The sequence below is a fragment of the Scylla paramamosain genome, chromosome 41, assembly GCF_035594125.1.
Source record: "Scylla paramamosain isolate STU-SP2022 chromosome 41, ASM3559412v1, whole genome shotgun sequence".
NCBI lineage: Eukaryota > Metazoa > Arthropoda > Malacostraca > Decapoda > Portunidae > Scylla > Scylla paramamosain.
Window position 1 is genome coordinate 6,934,467 of NC_087191.1, and position 17,691 is coordinate 6,952,157.

Here is a 17,691-nt window from a genome sequence, read left to right on the forward strand (position 1 = left end):
GTCTCCTGAAAGAGTGAGGGTGTTACTGTGCCTTTGAAGTGATATGGCTCTGTATTCCCAATAATTTCTTACATTTCCTAAACATTGAAGTAATACGGATCTGTAATCCTAAACATTTCTTCCTCCTGTTACCTTTCCTTTTTATCTTTTATTTAAGAGAGGTACTGGTCAAGGGCAACAAAAATTTATAAATATACAAAAAAGGCCCACTGAGGTGCCACTATCACATTTAAGAGGCTACAGTGGAATTATTAGCAGTTTTCAAGGGTGGTTTCATATTTCTAGAGATAATTTAATAAGAATTCAACAAGCTTACTAGGAAAACACTCAACAGAACATGAACAATCACCTGTATGGCCTTTGAAAACACCACCACCACAACTACTCTTACAATAGACAAACACATCACAAACACCCTTGCTTTCCTTCCTCCTCCTCTCACACTACTAAACATACTCACCACCACACCACAACCTTCTCTTTTCATCCTCTTCATCTCACGATAAACACCACATCACAAACTTTTCCTTCCTTTCTTCTCTGGCAATACTACCTCATTTCCTTCCTCCTCTACCACAACCTCTTCCCTTCATCCTCCTCCACCTCCTCCTCCTCCTGCTGCCCCTGCCACTCACTCTCCAGGTCAAAGACAGCTATCTCCCCTGAAGTGCTGTTGTATGTTCCAAAGTGCACGCCAGACACCAGCAGGAGAGTGTCGGAGCTGTTGAACTGAGAAAACTGAGTGTACTTCCAGGAATGAATCTTCATATCCTTGTAGTATTTGATCTGTGCCGGGTGACTGCTTGTCCACACCTAGGGGGAGAGAGGGAGAGGTGATGAATGTGAGGGATAGGAAAGCTGTGTGTGTGTGTGTGTGTGTGTGTGTGTGTGTGTGTGTGTGTGTGTGTGTGTGTGTGTGTGTGTGTGTGTGTGTGTGTGTGTGTGTGTGTGTGTGTGTGTTTGTTCTTAATTAATTGTGATTTTGCAGGATTGAGTCAAGTTTGCAATGTTTTGTTTTGAAAGTAATTGTTATGTCTATCGGTGTGTGTGTGTGTGTGTGTGTGTGAGTGTGTGCATAATTCATTTAAATCTGCTATGTTTAATCTTGGGGGCCCAAATAGTCATGATGTTCAAGTCCTTAAATAAATGAATGAATGAACGAATGAATGAACAAATAAACAAGCAAATAAATAAGCAAATAAACACACAAATAACTAATTAAACCATAAAAATAAATAAATAAATAAATAAAGATAAATAACTAAATAAACAATAAAAATAAACAAATAGACATAAATAACTAAAATAAACCATAAAATAAATAAACAAACAGATAAGTGACTAAAATTATAAAAAAACAAATACACATAAATAACTAAAAAAACATAAAAACAAATAGGTAAACACAAACAACCCAAATAAACCATAAAAAACAATAAACAAAAAAACTATAGAAAATAAACAAACAAAAAACAAATAAACCATAAAAAAAATAAAGGCATAAAAACAAAGAAAAAATAAACAAAGAAAAAAATAAATAAATAAACCATAAAAAAAGAAATAAACAAACAAAAAATAAAAAATAAGCCATAAAAACCAAATAAACACAAACAACAACCAAAACAACCAAAAGAAACCATCCCACAAGTCCTGCCAAGCCTTACGATGATGTGTCCGTCCTTGGAGGAGGTGGCAAACATATCCCCCTTGTGAGAGAAGGAGACGTGTAGCACCTGGTGGTTGTGCTCACAGATCTCCTGCGTCTCCACCACTGCCGTGCCCTCCACCAGCCGCTTGTACTCCCCACGCCATGAACTTCTCCCTAGGATGGCAAAAAATGGGGGTATTAGTGACCTTACTGGGATTTTTACTTCTTAGATTAATTTATTTTTTCACTTATTTATTTATTTATTTTTTTTTTTATGTTGGTGTTCTTTAATGGGGTTTAGTTTTTAGGTTAATTTTCTTTTTCTTTCTTCTTTTTTTACTGGAGCATTAGTGTTCTTTTTGGTTCTTGGTTTTTAGATTCAATTATTATTTTTTTTTTCATGTTTGTGTCTTTATTGTTTTCTGTTTTTTGTTCTAGTTGTTTTCTTTTTCTTTCCTTTTTTTTATTGGGGTATTGGTGGTTTTTGGTTTTTCATTCATTATTGTTTTATATCTTTTTTTTTTTTTTTTTGGGGGGGGGGGGGCGGTTATTGGTGTCATTACTGGTGTTTAGTTTTTTTTTTTTTTTTTTTTTTTCTTGAGATACTGGTGCCTTTATTGGTGTTTGGTTTTTAGATTTTTTTCTTACTCATTTCTACATTCAATTCTTTCATGTTATAATCTTTATCTATATCCATTTCCATATTATATTCCTTATCTATCATTTATCTATAATATCTATTATTTCTTACAGTCAAATTTTTATCTGCATTCACATTTACATTCAATTCTTTATGTTCTATTCTTATCTATATCCATTTCCACATTTCCATTTCTATTCCTTATCTACCATCTATCTAAAGTATCTACTGTTTTTCACTTTCAAATTCCTATCTACACTCACTTCAGCATTGCAGTTCTTTACCTCTCTATGTCCCCCCCATTCCTGGCTGTACCTGGCATGATGGGAACACTGGGGTCCACCTGGAAGTCCTTGTAGAAGAAATGCTTCCAGAGAAACTCATCCCGACTCACTCTCAGCCAAGACCTGCAGGAGACACTCAGGTAAGTACAAACCATACAAAGTTAAGTACAAAATACTGCCTCCTCACAGGAGGAGGCAGTAGGTACCTGCCGAAACGATAATTACTCCCAGTGAGGTCTAAAGCACTGGATCAGGGGATGCTGTGAACTTATCATTAAACCCACCTGTGACCTCACTGAACATTTTCCTTTGTGTCTCAAAACACAAGGGGGCAGTCACAGCCTGCCCTCTAAAGACAACTCTCTTCCTCCACACAAAACTACAAGCACCTAATAACACACACACCCTTCACTCAAAATTTCAAAATTCATGGCAACTCCTACACCAGACTCGGAGCCCCCATCTAGGAAGGGGACCACAAATGTTCCCAGGTCAGACTGCCCTTCTGATGACAACCCTTCTGAAATCCCCCCTCAACTTTTTCTTCATTAACTTCTGCAACATCCGTGGTCTTAGATCTAATTTTCAATCTGTAGAACACCACCTCTCCTCTTCTAAGCCTCATTTTCTTTTCCTCACTGAAACTCGGGTGTCTGAGGCAACTGAAAGTAGCCCCTTTTCTGTTCCCTCCTACTTTCTCTATTGTCATTTTCGATCCAAAGCTGGATGTTGCGTTTATGTGCAATTATGAGCAATTGGTGCAGCAACCTACTCGTATTTTTGATCATCTTGGAGATACACCTAACATTCTTGACCTTTTCCTGACCTCTAATCCTTCTGCTTATGCTGCCACCCTTTCTTCTCCGTTGGGCTCCTCCGACCACAATCTCATATCTGTATCTTGTCCTATCACTCCAATCCCTCCTCAGGATCCCCCTAAGCGAAGGTGCCTCTGGCATTTTGCCTCTGCTAGTTTGGGGGGGACATGAGGAGGTATTTTGCTGATTTTCCTTGGAATGACTACTGCTTCCGTGTCAGAGACCCATCTTTGTGTGCTAAGCACATAACAGGTGACAGTGTCTGGCATGGAGGCGTACATTCCTCACTCTTTTTCTCAACCTAAACCTTCCAAACCTTGGTTTAACACAGCTTGTTCTCGTGCTATACATGATAGAGAGGTGGCCCACAAAAGATACTTAAGCCTTCCATCACCAGAATCTCATGCACTTTATATTTCTGCCTGGAACCATGCCAAGTCTGTTCTCCAACTAGCCAAAAACTCCTTTATTAACAGAAAGTGTCAAAATCTTTCAAGATCTAACTCTCCTCGTGACTTCTGGCATCTAGCCAAAAATATCTCCAATAACTTTGCTTCTTCTTCTTTCCCTCCTGTTTCAACCAGATGGCACCACTGCTATCACATCTATTTCTAAAGCTGAACTCTTCGCTTAAACCTTTGCTAAAAACTCTACCTTGGATGATTCTGGGCTTGTTCCTCCCTCTCCTCCACCCTCTGACTACTTCATGCTACCAATTAAAAATTCTTCAGAATGATGTTTTCCATGCCCTTGCTGGGCTAAACCCTCAGAAGGCTTATGGACCTGATGGGGTCTCTCCTATTGTTCTCCAAAACTGTGCCTCTGTGCTTGCATCTTGCCTAGTTAAACTCTTTCAGCTCTGTCTGTTAACATCTACCTTTCCTTCTTGCTGGAAGTTTGCCTACATTCAGCCTGTTCCTAAAAAGGGTGATCGTTCTGATCCCTCAAACTACCGTCCTATTGCTTTAATTTCCTGCCTATCTAAAGTTTTTTAATCTATCCTCAACAGAAGATTCTTAAACATCTATCACTTCACAACCTTCTATCTGATCGCCAGTATGGGTTCCATCAAGGCTGCTCTACTGGTGATCTGGCTTTCATTTCTGAGTCCTGGTCATCCTCTTTTAGAGATTTTGGTGAAACTTTTGCTCTTGCCTTGGACATATCAAAAGCTTTTGATAGAGTCTGGCACAAAGCTTTGATTTCCAAACTACCCCCCTACAGCTTCTATCCTTCTCTCTGCAAATGCATCTCAAGTTTCCTTTCTGACCGTTCTATTGCTGCTGTGGTAGACAGTCATTGTTCTTCTCCTAAATCTATTAACAGTGGTGTTCCTCAGGGTTCTGTCCTGTCACCCACTCTCTTCTTTTTATTTATCAATGACCTTCTAAACCAAACTTCTTGTCCTATCCACTCCTACGCTGATGATACCACCCTGCACTTTTCCACGTCTTTTCATAGATCTCCAACCCTTCAGGAAGTAAACACTTCATGCAGGGAAGCCACAGGACACCTGACTTCTGATCTTTCTAAAATTTCTGATTGGGGCAAAGCAAACTTGGTATTGTTCAATGCCTCAAAATTCAATTCCTCCATCTATCAACTCGACACCACCTTCCAGACAACTATCCCCTCTTCTTCAATGACACTCAACTATCCCCCCTCTTCTACACTGAACATCTTCGGTCTGTCCTTTACTTATAATCTGAACTGGAAACTTCACATCTCATCTCTAGCTAAAACAGCTTCTATAAAGTTAGGCATTCTGAGACGTCTCCGTCAGTTTTTCTCACCCCCCAGCTGCTAACTCTGTACAAGGGCCTTATCCGTCCATGTATGGAGTATGCTTCACATGTCTGGGGATTCCACTCATACTGCTCTTCTAGACAGGGTGGAATCAAAAGCTTTTCGTCTCACCAACTCCTCTCCTCTAACTGACTATCTTCAGCCTCTCTCTCATCACTGCAATGTTGCATCTTTAGCTGTCTTCTACCGCTATTTTCATGCTAACTGTTCTTCTGATCTTGCTAACTGCATGCTTCCCATCCTCCCACAGCCTTGCTGTACAAGACTTTCTTCTTTCTCTCACCCCAATTCTGTCCACCTATCTAATGTAAGAGTTAACCAGTATTCTCAGTCATTCATCCCTTTTTCTGGTAAACTCTAGAACTCCCTGCCTGCTTCTGTATTTCCACCTTCCTATGACTTGAATTCCTTCAAGAAGGAGGTTTCAAGACACTTATCCTTCAATTTTTTTATTACCGCTTTCGACCCTTTTATGGGACTGGTATCTCAGTGAGCTTTTTTTATTTATTGACTTTTTGTTGCCCTTGGCCAGTGTCCCTCCTACATAGAATAAAAAAAAAACGGAGGTGTGTGGTAAAATACTCAAGACAACTAAGTATGTTATGAAAGAATAGAAGGAAAGAGTAATGTATGGCTAATATTGGTAATGAAGGATATCGTATGTGCTTGAACCAGGCAGGAAAATGTTACGAGGAAATAAGTAGATATAAATGAAGTTAGAAAAGATGAAATTAAACAGAAAAAGATGAGAAAGAAAAAAAAACATGAAAATGAGAAAATTCTGTAAAAAATCAAAGGGAAGTATAGATAACTTGACTGAATTCTGCAATAAGCAAAGGGAATATAGTGAAATAGCTTGAATGAATTAACAAAAAAAGATCAAAACAAGAGATACAGTGAAATAATTTAATTCTCAAAGAAAAAATGAAGAAAAAAATATGATGGAACAAAAAAACAATGAAGATAAATACAATGACATGAATCAGATCTAAAAAAAAAAAAGAGAAAAGCAAAAGAAAAGAAAAACAATAAAAAAATGATGAAATAATTTGCCTGAAATTTAAAAAGAGAAAAAGAAAAAAAGAAGATAAGAAACAACTTTAGTGAGATAAAAAAAAAAAGGAAAAGAAAAACAAATAAAAGTACAATAACCTACCAACTAAAATCATAAAAAAAAATAAATAAATATATAAATATATAAATAAAAAACACAACACCTTTACTCCAAAAAAAAACACCCAAGAAACACACAGGTAAGGCCCACGCACTTGCAAACGAGGCCTATTATGGGTGTGTCGTTGAACTCCAGGTGGGTAAAGATGTGCAGGAGGAGGCTGTCAGGAAGCAGGGACCAGTCCGGCTCATTGCCATCCATCCTCCCCTCCAGTCTGCTCTTCTGCAACCAAGAGGAAGTGAAGAGTAATGCCAAGGCTGCTGCTGGTGGTGGTGGTGGTAGTAGATGACTTATGAAATGGTAAAATGGATAAAATTGTAGTAGTAGTAGTAGTGGTAGTAGTAGTAGTAGTAGTAGTAGTAGTAGTAGTAGTAGTTGTAGTAGTAGTAGTAGTAGTAGTAGTAGTAGTAGTAGTAGTAGTAGTAGTAGTAGTAGTAGTAGTAGTAGTAGCAGCAGTAATAGTAGTAGTAGTAGTAGTAGTAGTAGTAGTAGTAGTAGTAGTAGTAGTAGTAGTAGTAGTAGTAGTAGTAGATGACATGAAATGGTAAAATTAATAAAATAATAGTAATGGCAGGAGGAGGAGGAGGAGGAGGAGGAGGAGGAGGAGGAGGAGGAGGAGGAGGAGGAGGAGGAGGAGGAGGAGGAGGAGGAGTAGCAGTAGCAGTAGTAGTAGCAGTAGCAGTAGCAGTAGCAGTAGCAGTAGTAGTAGCAGTAGTAGTAGCAGTAGTAGTAGTAGTAGTTAGTAGTAGTAGTAGTAGTAGTAGATAACTTTTATGAAATGGCTAAACGGATCAAACAATAGTAAGGATAGCGGCAGCAATAGTAGTAGTAGTAGTAGTAGTAGTAGTAGTAGTAGTAGTAGTAGTAGTAGTAGTAGTAGTAGTAGTAGTAGTAGTGTTGGTGGTAGTATGGAGGAGATGGAAAAGAGGTGAAAAGATGGAAATAAGGGAAGAAGATGGAGAGAAATAAAAAAGGAGATGAAAAGCAGAAGGAAATATGAAGATATAAAAAACAGGAGATAATGAGATAAAAGAGAAAAGGAGAAAAAGTTGAAAAATTAAATTAAAAGATGAAAAGGTGAAAAAAAAGAGATAAGATGAAAATATAAACAGTGCAATGAAAAGTGTAATGCCGCCTTTCTTGTCTTCTCAGTGTGTTTTAAATGACCCACAGACACATACCTCTAATAACTTATGTGGGTAAGGAGTACAAAATCAAATGTCTCAACTGGCTAGGCAGGAACACAGATATCAATCACTCAAAGAGGAAATTACTAAAAACAACCCCAGGAATTATTTTTGCCGCTGCTGCTAAATTTTTCCACATCCCTTAACTGATTTCACTAATGGGATAATAGATCCCAGAGTTGTATGGCAAGGGAGAGGAGAGAGGGAACTGAATGTTATAGAGAGGTTGGGACGCACAGATGGCTGTGGGGGGCGCAGTGAGTAGGCTGCGGGGCAGAGAAGCACTGCCCCTCTGTTCTGTGATGCCACACTCACAGCCTCCCCTTTGTTCACAGGATGTAAATGATAAGTTGTGTGCATTATGTAGGTTATGCTAAATGGGTACAAAGGGAGCAAGACTAGTATGCCTCGGTGGTAGAGTGTGGTGGAGTAGCACGTGTTATATACCTGTTCCCTGCGTTGTGGTCATGTAATGGCGGTCGTGGTATAACTGTGAATATGGAGTGACGGTCAGTCTTCTGATTGTCTCACTTAAACTTTCAGCCTGGGAAGATAATTCTAAATTGGGTATTTAGGAGGCACAAATACCTATCAATTAGTTGGAAGTGTATGGTTAAATTTGGGAGTTGAGTTATGTTCTTGTTCCCTTAATTTCATGTCAATCAAATTGTAAATTAATTATGATGAAATGGCAATTAAGTAAATTTGCTTGGTTTGTGGGGTGAGTTGTCATTTCTCTTCCCAGTTACACCCACCAATCTTGTTAAACACGAACCATGCCTATAAATTCAATACTCCAGAGACATCAGTGCCTGTAAGTAAAATTCATAGTAACGATACCAAATAATTATTTTCAGGTAAATTTGCAGTTTCACCCAATATCCCCAATCTTTACCCACACCCCCCAACCCCTCTAGCAAGCTTTGGGGACTGAGGGGAACTGGGGGTTTTGGGGAGGGGAACATACAAGTGATATATAGACTTTGAAAATGTAAGGAAATTTCCCTAGAAGTCAAGGAAATTTCCTAAATGTAGCAAACCAAAAACCTATTGTAACCAGGGGGCTGTGCCCCCCTTAAACCCCCAACATTAGTATATTCGAACACAGCCAGAAACCTAACCTAATCTTACCTAACCTTACCTAACCTAACGTGACCTATCCTAACCTAACCTAAATGTAGCAAACCAAAACCTATTATAACCAGGGGGTTGTGCCCCCCTTGAACCCCCACCATTAGTATATTCAAACACAACCAGAAAGCTAAGGTAACCTAACCTAACCTAATCTTACCTAACCTTACCTATCCTAACATGACTGTTGAAACAGGATCCCAGCTAAAAACTGAGGTAAATTTTTGAAATTCCATCCCAACCTTATTATTCGTTTGCAACAAGGTAATATGGGATTAGAAATGCTCCTAGCAGTGTGATCTACACCGTGAGACACTTCATACTTACGTGCGGTTTATTGGGGGAAACTGCAATTATACCCTTTTTCAATACTCAGACATGCTAACAAATAACCAAAAGCCAAAGTAAAGAATTCAAGGTAAGGTAAAGTAACATCATGAGAGAACCTGTTGTAGTGTTTATTAAGTAAAAAGTTAAAAGATCAAGAAAATTTTAAAGCAAAGTTAATGAAAAACTAAAGTAAGCTGCTACCGACCCCAGCACCACAAAACGAGAGAGAGAGAGAGAGAGAGAGAGAGAGAGAGAGAGAGAGAGAGAGAGAGAGAGAGAGAGAGAGAGAGAGAGAGATATTAAAGTTGAAAATGGAACATAATGAGATTAAGGACCAGTAAAGAACCCGTCATATATCACAGCAGCAATACAGTTATTTACTCATATTCGTTCATCTACACGTGTTCGAAGGTTATATACACGTGTTGTCCCTCATTTCCTTCCTTTACCTTGCTTGCCGTTTCTCTGAGAGCGGCGGATACGCAAGAAAAGAGAAAATCTTGGCAGGATATGATGTAAACACAAGAGTCCTTGGGTAGAGATTTCAGAGACACAATCTCGGCTCAGACTTTTCTTGTTTATATCTTATTTTCTTTATTTTTTAAAGATTTATAACCAAAACATCGTTTTTTTTAAAGACAAAGTTCTTCACTTTTAATTTTGTTGTGCGGAAGCAACTTATTGGTTTTAGTACATATGTCAACTTCGGCGCAAAGTTGGCCTTGTTCATTTTTTTTTTGTTTTCATGTGTTTTTGTTTGTAGTATTGTTAACGGTTAATTAAAAAAAAAGTTAAATAATTTTCAATCTCAAAATTTCTATATCATAATAGGGATAGGTTCCTTACTTAAAGAATCGGAATATTAATAAAGATACCTAGAAGAAATATATATTGATAATTTTCTGATTGATTTGTAAATACTTAAATTTATATGAGTAGAACAAAACAATAATAATAATAGAAATAGACAGTCATTTCGTGAAGCATCAGCTGATGGCCGCCTCTGCCCCGCACCTGGCCTGTCAAGTAAGTAAAACACCTTGAATAACTCCTTCCTGGCCCACTAGTTACAATTTTACCACGCCAGGCTGAGTGCAAGAGGCTGGGGGGCTTAGCCTGAGTGAAGGGAGACGCCGCGCCTAGTATGTTAAGGTAAGAACAAACCTGGGTTTGGTGGAGGCTCACACAGCCTACACAGAACGAGTCTTCCTAACGTTTGCAGAACAACGTTTGCGGGGCCTTATCTCTACCTGCACGTGTGGCTCCTACTCCTCCTCCCCCCCCCCCTTGCCTATCCATAATGGTGGTGGGGGGGAGGGATTGGTATCAGGTGTGTGTCAGTGATGGGCGTGGTGGTGTTACGGTTACAGTGGTGTCAGTGGTGGTGGTGGTGGGTCTTTCCACTGGTGTAATACAAATATTGTCATCACTTCACTTTTTTTTTTTGGTGGGATATGCATTTATTCTTGCACCAGTCTCGGCATGGCTTTTCTTATTCTTCTCATCACATGGAGCCTATAATTCAGAGCAATTTGAACCCCATATATACTCACCGCTTATATATATTTTTTTCTTTATGTAGGAAGGGCACTGGCCAAGGGCAACAAAAATCTAATAAAAAAAAAAATGCCCACTGAAATGCCAGTCCCATAAAAGGGGCAAAGCAGTGGTCAAAAATTGATGAATAAGTGTCTTGAAACCTCCCTCTTGAAGGGAGAGGAAAGCCAAAGCTGGTGGTGAACATTGAAGTCTCCAAGAATGGAGATCTCTGCAAAAGGGAAGAGGGTCAGAATGTGCTCCACTTTGGAAGTTAAGTAGTCAAAGAATTTCTTATAGTCAGAGGAGTTAGGTGAGAGGTATACACCACAGATAAATTTAGTATGAGAGTGACTCTGTAGTCATAGCCAGATGGTGGAAAACTCGGAAGATTCAAGAGCGTGGGCACGAGAGCAGGTTAAGTCATTGCGCACATACATGCAACATCCAGCTTTGGATCGAAAATGAGGATAGAGAAAGTAGGAAGGAACAGAAAAGGGGCTACTGTCAGTTGCCTCAGACACCTGCGTTTCAGTGAGGAAAAGAAGATGAGGTTTAGAAGAGGAGAGGTGGTGTTCTACAGAATGAAAATTAGACCTTAGACCGCGAATGTTGCAGAAGTTAATGAAGAAAAAGTTGAGAGGGGTGTCAAGACACTTAGGGTCGTCGACAGAAAGGCAGTCCGACCTGGGGACATTTATGATCCCTTCCCCAGATGGGGAACTCCGAGGCTGGTGTAGGAGTCGCCATGATCATTTTAAAATTTTTGAGTGAAGGGTGTGTGTGTTATTAGGTGCTTGTAGTTTTGTGTGGAGGAAGAGAGTTGTCTTTAGAGGGCAGGCTGTGACTGCCCCCTTGTGTTGTGAGACACAAAGGGAAACGTTCAGTGAGGTCACAGCTGGGTTTAATGATAAGTTCACAGCACCCCCTGAACAGTGCTTTAGACCTCACTGGGAGTAATTATCATTTCGGCAGGTGTCTCCTCCTGCTGAAAGCAATTTAAAGATTTATCTGTTTTTGGGGAAGCAAGCTTGCTCATTGCCGTGACCATGCTGGGAAGTGACGCACCCACACGTGTGATGGACAGGCAGGCACTCATCTTCCCCAGTAAAGGTGCGTCTGTTCATGTGTACATACATCACATCTGTTGCACAAGCATGAAATTAATCACAGTGATTGGTTTGTTTGTTTGAGATAGCAGCTGCTGGCCATTCAAAAAAAAAAAAAATGAATTTAGCTAATCATAGCATTTTATCTCATCCTGAAGAGGGAAAAGTGGCTGAATTTGAAATATATGAAATAGTCTGAACTCTGAAAAAGATGTCTGTCTGCAGTGGGTGTTGCCTCGATTATTTTCAGTACATCACCAGATTTTATGAAGATAAATAAGGTAAAGACTGGTGGGATGCTTCGCCCATCACCTGCATTCCATTCTCTGGTCCCCTGGGATCTGACGTCAGCCTCAGTCAACCACGTGGTGTGAGGGCAAGCCTCGCACCCTTTGTCTCCAGACGCCAGGCCTGGCCGTGACTTGATACAGCCAGCAACCACCCCTACATCCTCAATCAGTGTCCGCCCAGCTTTGCTAGTGGACATGCAGAGTCTGTGTCTGCCTGGCCTTAGTAGCGGACATGCGACATGCGGGCAGCTTCACGTACTTATTATCATTTTGTATAGTATTGTTATATCAATATATGGCAGCTAATTTTCACAACTGTATTTCTTTGGTCACCTACACAGAAGTACTAGAAGCAGAATATTCCTAGTTCAAAAAATGGTGAATTTATAATATATACATGGACATCCTATCATAAGACTTTATATTAATTTCTTAGCCATGCCACTTAGGTTAGGTTAGGTTAGGTTAGTTTAGTTAGATTGGATTAGTTTAATTAGGTTAATTAAGTTAGTTTAGTTAGGTTATGTTAGTTTGGACAGGTTAGTTTACTTTAATTAGGTTAGATTAGTTTGTTAGGTTAGTTTGGTTGTGGTACGTGACAACCAACCAGCGGCCATGGGCAAGCACCAGCCAGTGCTCTCAAGGTAATTTTGCCAGTGTGTGTTGCTGCTGTGTTACTTATTTGTGAGGATGAAACTATTTTTTTTTTTCTGGTAGATTTTGGTCTATTTTGTATTTATCTGCTTTTTGTTTTTACCGCAAAACTTTTAGTTTCTGATTGGGGGTCAGGGGGGATAAAAAAATTAAAAAAACTAATGATTTGCAGAAAAACAATATGCAGGTTAATTCAAAGTAGTATGAAAACTACCAGAAAAAAATAGTTTCATCCAGAAAAGAGAGACTGGTGCAAGAGTAAAAATATTACTTTTCTTCTTTTCTTCTTCCTCTTTTTTAGATCAGTTATGCACTGAATCTCTTCGTAGGTCACTCTCTTCTGTCTTCTGTCATCATCATCATCATCATCATCATCACCATTATTACATTCTGCAGTAATTTTTCTATAATAGGTCTGCCCCTCCCCCCATCTTCCAGAATCCCACAAACAAGCTTGGGCAGCAGTCTTAGCTGGGCACAATAAAAAAAGAATTCATCACGATAACCAATAAATCAATAATGATAACTGGCAATAAGTTTATTGCCTGATAACTGATAACAAATAAATTGATGAATCTAAAATTCCGTTACTAGCAATAACAATATTGATATTTTAAATTTAAAAAATTGATAAAGCCGTCTTTATTTTTATTTTTACCTTAGAAAACTTCAAAAAATCTTGGAAAAATTTCAAAAAATTCATATTGAGTGTGTATCCTACTCTAATGAAAAGTACTGTTTTAAGTAAAATAACTACATTTGATTTTCAAAGTTAAAAACTTCAACATGCTCGTGTTACAAAAATTAAAATTATCAATTATCACTTGTTTGAAACCAAAAGTATCAGCAATATCAATGGATCAGTAATGTGGAAAAAATAATTTTCAGATTACCAATAACCTGATATCGTTATCAGAATAAATTACAATGTATCTCAATAATGCCCACCTATGGTAGTGGTGGTAGTAGTAGTAGTAGTAGTAGTAGTAGTAGATGTTTTGGGATGTCTTTGTAATAACTCCAGCAGTATTCCTATCTAGATGTGCCGGGTTTGATTATTTATTTATTTATTTTTATTGGCTTTTATTATACTTTTTATTGGCTTTTATTATTTTCTGTCCTTAATTCTTAAAATTTTCTGGAGTTTCCTTGGTGTTGCTCAGGAGTAAAACTTTGGTTAATATTTACAAAAACTCCTTCTTACTTTGCCAATGAACACTGACATGATGATACAGTATGCTTACTGTAGTGTAGGTCTGTGAAAGTTTTGGACAGCAGCCTCCTATAGTTAAGTCACAAATCCGCATTGAAAACAGAGGTGCCTCCCAGACGCTAAGTCCACAAATTGTGTGCACAGCATGGCTCCTTTCACACACAGAGCCCTGGAACACTTCCTGTGTGCCTCAGGAAGTAGTTCATATGTGAGTGAAGTATGTAAAAAAGATTTTTTGTCCGTACATAAGCTCAGCTTGTTCGTTGTATTGAAAGTATTGAATGATAAGCATGTTATGATGGGGATTTTATTATGAAGCCCATTTTATATGCGAGATATGTATAGAACACTATGAGGATATTCTTCTGCATTAGCCCATCACGGAGGGTGTCACAGCACCATGGTGCCAGTGTGACTCTGGCCATCATCATGGAAACCTTGGAAGATTGTGATCTATGTTTGTTGTTATGCCTTCGAAAACATCAATTTTTATCTTCATTGAACTTTGTCACTACTTCCTGTCTTAGTGAGTGTTAATGGATCTTATTTCTTGGTATATGACAATTTTAGATGTCAGCTGTGAGGAATGGTGTATGACTGCCACAGTACATACTGGTTAGGTTAGATAATGCTAGGTTAGGTTAATGTTCTTAAGGGGGTCCAGGGGACAGCAAAGGCCCCCAGTTAGGTTAGAAATTTCTCCACTTGTAAAAACATGGCATCTCATCTTAAGACTTTTTTCATGAATGTCCAAATTTGTCTTAATTTGGCTTTCCCCACCATAAAATCTCATTCTCTTCATCCCCTCCTCCTCCCCCCAAACTCCCTGATTCCCAACAAGTCCCCCAAGCTTGTTGGGGGAGAGGGGAGGAGTTATGTGACAAGGAGTTTTTGTAAATTTTTACCCTATATTTAGAGCAATGCAGTAAATAATGTTCAAGAGCTTCCTGTTGATAGCCGCAGCATGGACAACTTTCCTGTTAGCTTATGAATTTTTTTCTCCACTTGAGGTTCAGTGTGTTTGTCCTCGCATCCATCATTAATTTGCTCTCCAGGCTGTTGTCCATCCAGATCTCTTCCTTTATTTATAATTTGAATTGTCTGTAGGTCTTCAGTATTGATTTTTCTTGTATACTTTTCCTCCATTCTTTGGCTTCATAATTTCTGTTTGCTTAAGACTGACTGCTACTATGTTCATATGTCTTGATTTTCTTTATCCATTTTTTTTTTTTTTTTACTTTCTTGATATTCATGAAGAAAGATTTCTCATGAGTTTATTTCTGTTTTCTTGTGGGAAGTGATGTAGTCAAATAATAATTTGGATTTTGTATCTCTTGTTTTTGTCAATGAAGCCCATATTTCTGCTCTCAAGGCTTCCTTCACCACACATGTTGGTAACTACAGAATTCCCCTGTAGACTTCATTTTCTATTCTTTGTAGCTTGTTGAGTTCCTCTTCTGTAAGGTATAGTACTTCTGATGCATGCAGGAAACCCAGTATTGCAAGTCCCCTCCAATTATTAGCCTGTTACAGCATCTTTCCAGTGTTGAATATGATGTGCTGGCTAGCTTGTTGGCCTCGGTGAAACAGTAAGCTTGGTGTTCCTTGAAGCATTGCCTTTTGTCAGTTATTCTTATTCCTAAGTACCGTATGGTGTCACAGGTCTTGGTGCCTTCTATCATTAGGTGTGTCTTGGGTGTTGTACATTAGTATTTGTCTTTTCTTGTTAGTTTCCAGTCTGCATTCCTCGGCTATTTCTGTAGTTGCTTTGATTACTGCTTTTGCATTTTCTGTGGATGAGTTTAGAATAAGGCCATCATCAGCATAGAAAAGGGCTGGTGTGTTAAAGTTCCCCCTGAAGAATAAACAAAACTGTTGATCTGTTGCACTTTTGCCTTATTCCACTTGTGATGGTGATGTCTGCTTGTTGTTGGTCACTTATAAGTACTATAAGTTGGTTTTGCCTCCAATGTAGATGTTAACAAAGGCATCTACTGTATAATCTTTGGGTGTGTGCTTTTATCTATCAATACTTTTATTAAATTTGCTCCGTCCATGGAATCAAAGGCCTTTTTAAAGTTTATTGATTTTACAGTTTTAGGCTTTTTCATTTTGTAGCTCTCTTCTATGTATTATTTCAATATACATATATATAATCCTTTGTTGTTTTGTATAGCTTGCCTGCAAGTCATTTCTGCCTCCTGTGTTCATAATGTGGTTTTCAATCTTTGTTTTCATAATTGCAGTGAAGATTTTAAAGGAGGAGTTTGTTAGAGCTGTAGGCTGCAGATCTTTGGCACGGTTTGTTCTTTGGTAGTAGTGCTGTGTTTGTTGTTTTCCAGCTTTCCACTGCCTTCCCATATTCTGATATGTTGTTTATACATTTGGTTACCTCCTGTACACAGGTTTCACTGTCTTTGAGAACATTATATACTTCTATTCTGATTCCATCCAGACCTGGTGCTTTCTTGTTTTTCATTTTCCGTAGTTGCTCCTTTATGTCTTTTGCTGTTATTTCTGCTGCTTTGTTACTCCAGTGCTGGATATTTCTCTTCACATTCACACACCATGTCTAGCCACAGTCTAGGTGCTCTATGAGTTGGTAGAGTGCACTTCTTTCTTCTGTTCTTGCTTCATAATCTTGCTGGTGCATTGTTATCATAACCTCCTCTGTTGCTCTTCTTAACAATTCTTCTTCATACTTCTTTTTTGTTGTCCATCATCCATATTTCACTGATGTTATTGTCATGGCACTTGTAGACTATATTCCAGAATTCTTCCAATTTTGGTGAGACACTGCCTTTGACTTAACAGTTTACCCTCTTCATTATACACTTTTATGTTGCTCCAGCCTGTTATTGTTAGATTCACCTTTCAGCCTTCTGACGTGCTCCCAGATCCTTTTGGCCCTATTTCTTTCACTCAGTATTTCCTGTGTTATTTATTTTATTTATTTATTTATTTATTTATTTATTTATTTATTATTTATTTATTTTTATTTATTTTTATTTTTCATTTATTTATTTATTTTTTTTTTTTTTCATGAATCTCCATTGCCTCTGCTGTCATTCTTTGGACCTTGCACTTCTGGTCTTCATACATTTTCACACACATTGCTTGCTGTTCACTTCCTTTTTCTGCTTTCCTCCTTGCTTTATTATAGGCTCAACATTTACTTTTCCTTCTTTATTAAATTTGTGAGCCACACTGGCTTATTGTTTTCATATTTGTCTACTGTCTTAATGAATTTCTTTTCCATGTGTCTCTGCTGCTTCTTTGAATATTTCTTTTAAGTTCTTTAGCTTTCTTCTTTCAGAAACTGCTTTTCTTCTTAACCTTTAATCTATTTCTAATTTATTTTTTTGTATTGTCATTTACTTTCAGGTAAGTTATTTCCTTAATTCCTTCCATTTTTATGTGTTCCTTCTTCTGTAGGCAGATGTTGAACTTTGCTGAACTTTGGTTGTGATTGGATAGGTCAAAATTTGTCTTGTCTTCATCTATTGACATGCTTATAAATCTTTCATAAAATTTTTGATTGACTTGTAAAAAATGTTGCACTTTTTGTTCATCCCTGCTCCAAGTTGTTTCTCCTTGACATCTGTCATCTTCATTTAGAATAATTAGGTTGAACTTTTCAGCCAAGTCCAATACTCTGCTGCCATTTGCATTTATGCACTGTGGTCCTGGGAACCCCAGATGACTATTGAAATCAACCAGTAAAATCATTGGTGCCTCATCAACTCTCCTCAAAATATTTTCCAGCTTTCTTTATATGGTGTTCTTTCTTTCTTGATCATTGCATGCCATGTATACTATAATAATATGAAAAAGAAACTGACTTATATTGCATTGGATATATAACATATCA

General features: G+C 38.2%; 2 protein-coding genes across 4 annotated transcripts in view; one reads left to right on the forward strand and one right to left on the reverse strand.

Moving 5' to 3' along the window:
• Positions 1-9,576, reverse strand: part of LOC135092876 (F-box/WD repeat-containing protein 5-like) — a 24,631-nt gene extending 15,055 nt beyond the window's left edge. The window contains 6 exon segments of the mRNA XM_063991632.1: positions 1-5; positions 636-813; positions 1,665-1,822; positions 2,604-2,695; positions 6,465-6,592; positions 9,468-9,576. The exon segment at positions 1-5 is cut by the window's left edge and continues 105 nt beyond it. Coding sequence (XP_063847702.1) covers positions 1-5; positions 636-813; positions 1,665-1,822; positions 2,604-2,695; positions 6,465-6,571 — 540 coding nt within the window. The 5' untranslated portion in view covers positions 6,572-6,592; positions 9,468-9,576.
• Positions 9,577-9,887: 311 nt separating this feature from the next.
• The window catches only part of LOC135092874 (zinc finger protein 628-like), a 32,876-nt gene continuing 25,072 nt past the window's right edge, over positions 9,888-17,691 (forward strand). The window contains exon 1 of one of the 3 annotated variants that reach the window (XM_063991624.1): positions 9,888-10,044. The gene's annotated coding sequence lies outside the window, so the exon portion shown is untranslated. The other 2 variants (XM_063991626.1, XM_063991625.1) reach the window with 2 other exon arrangements.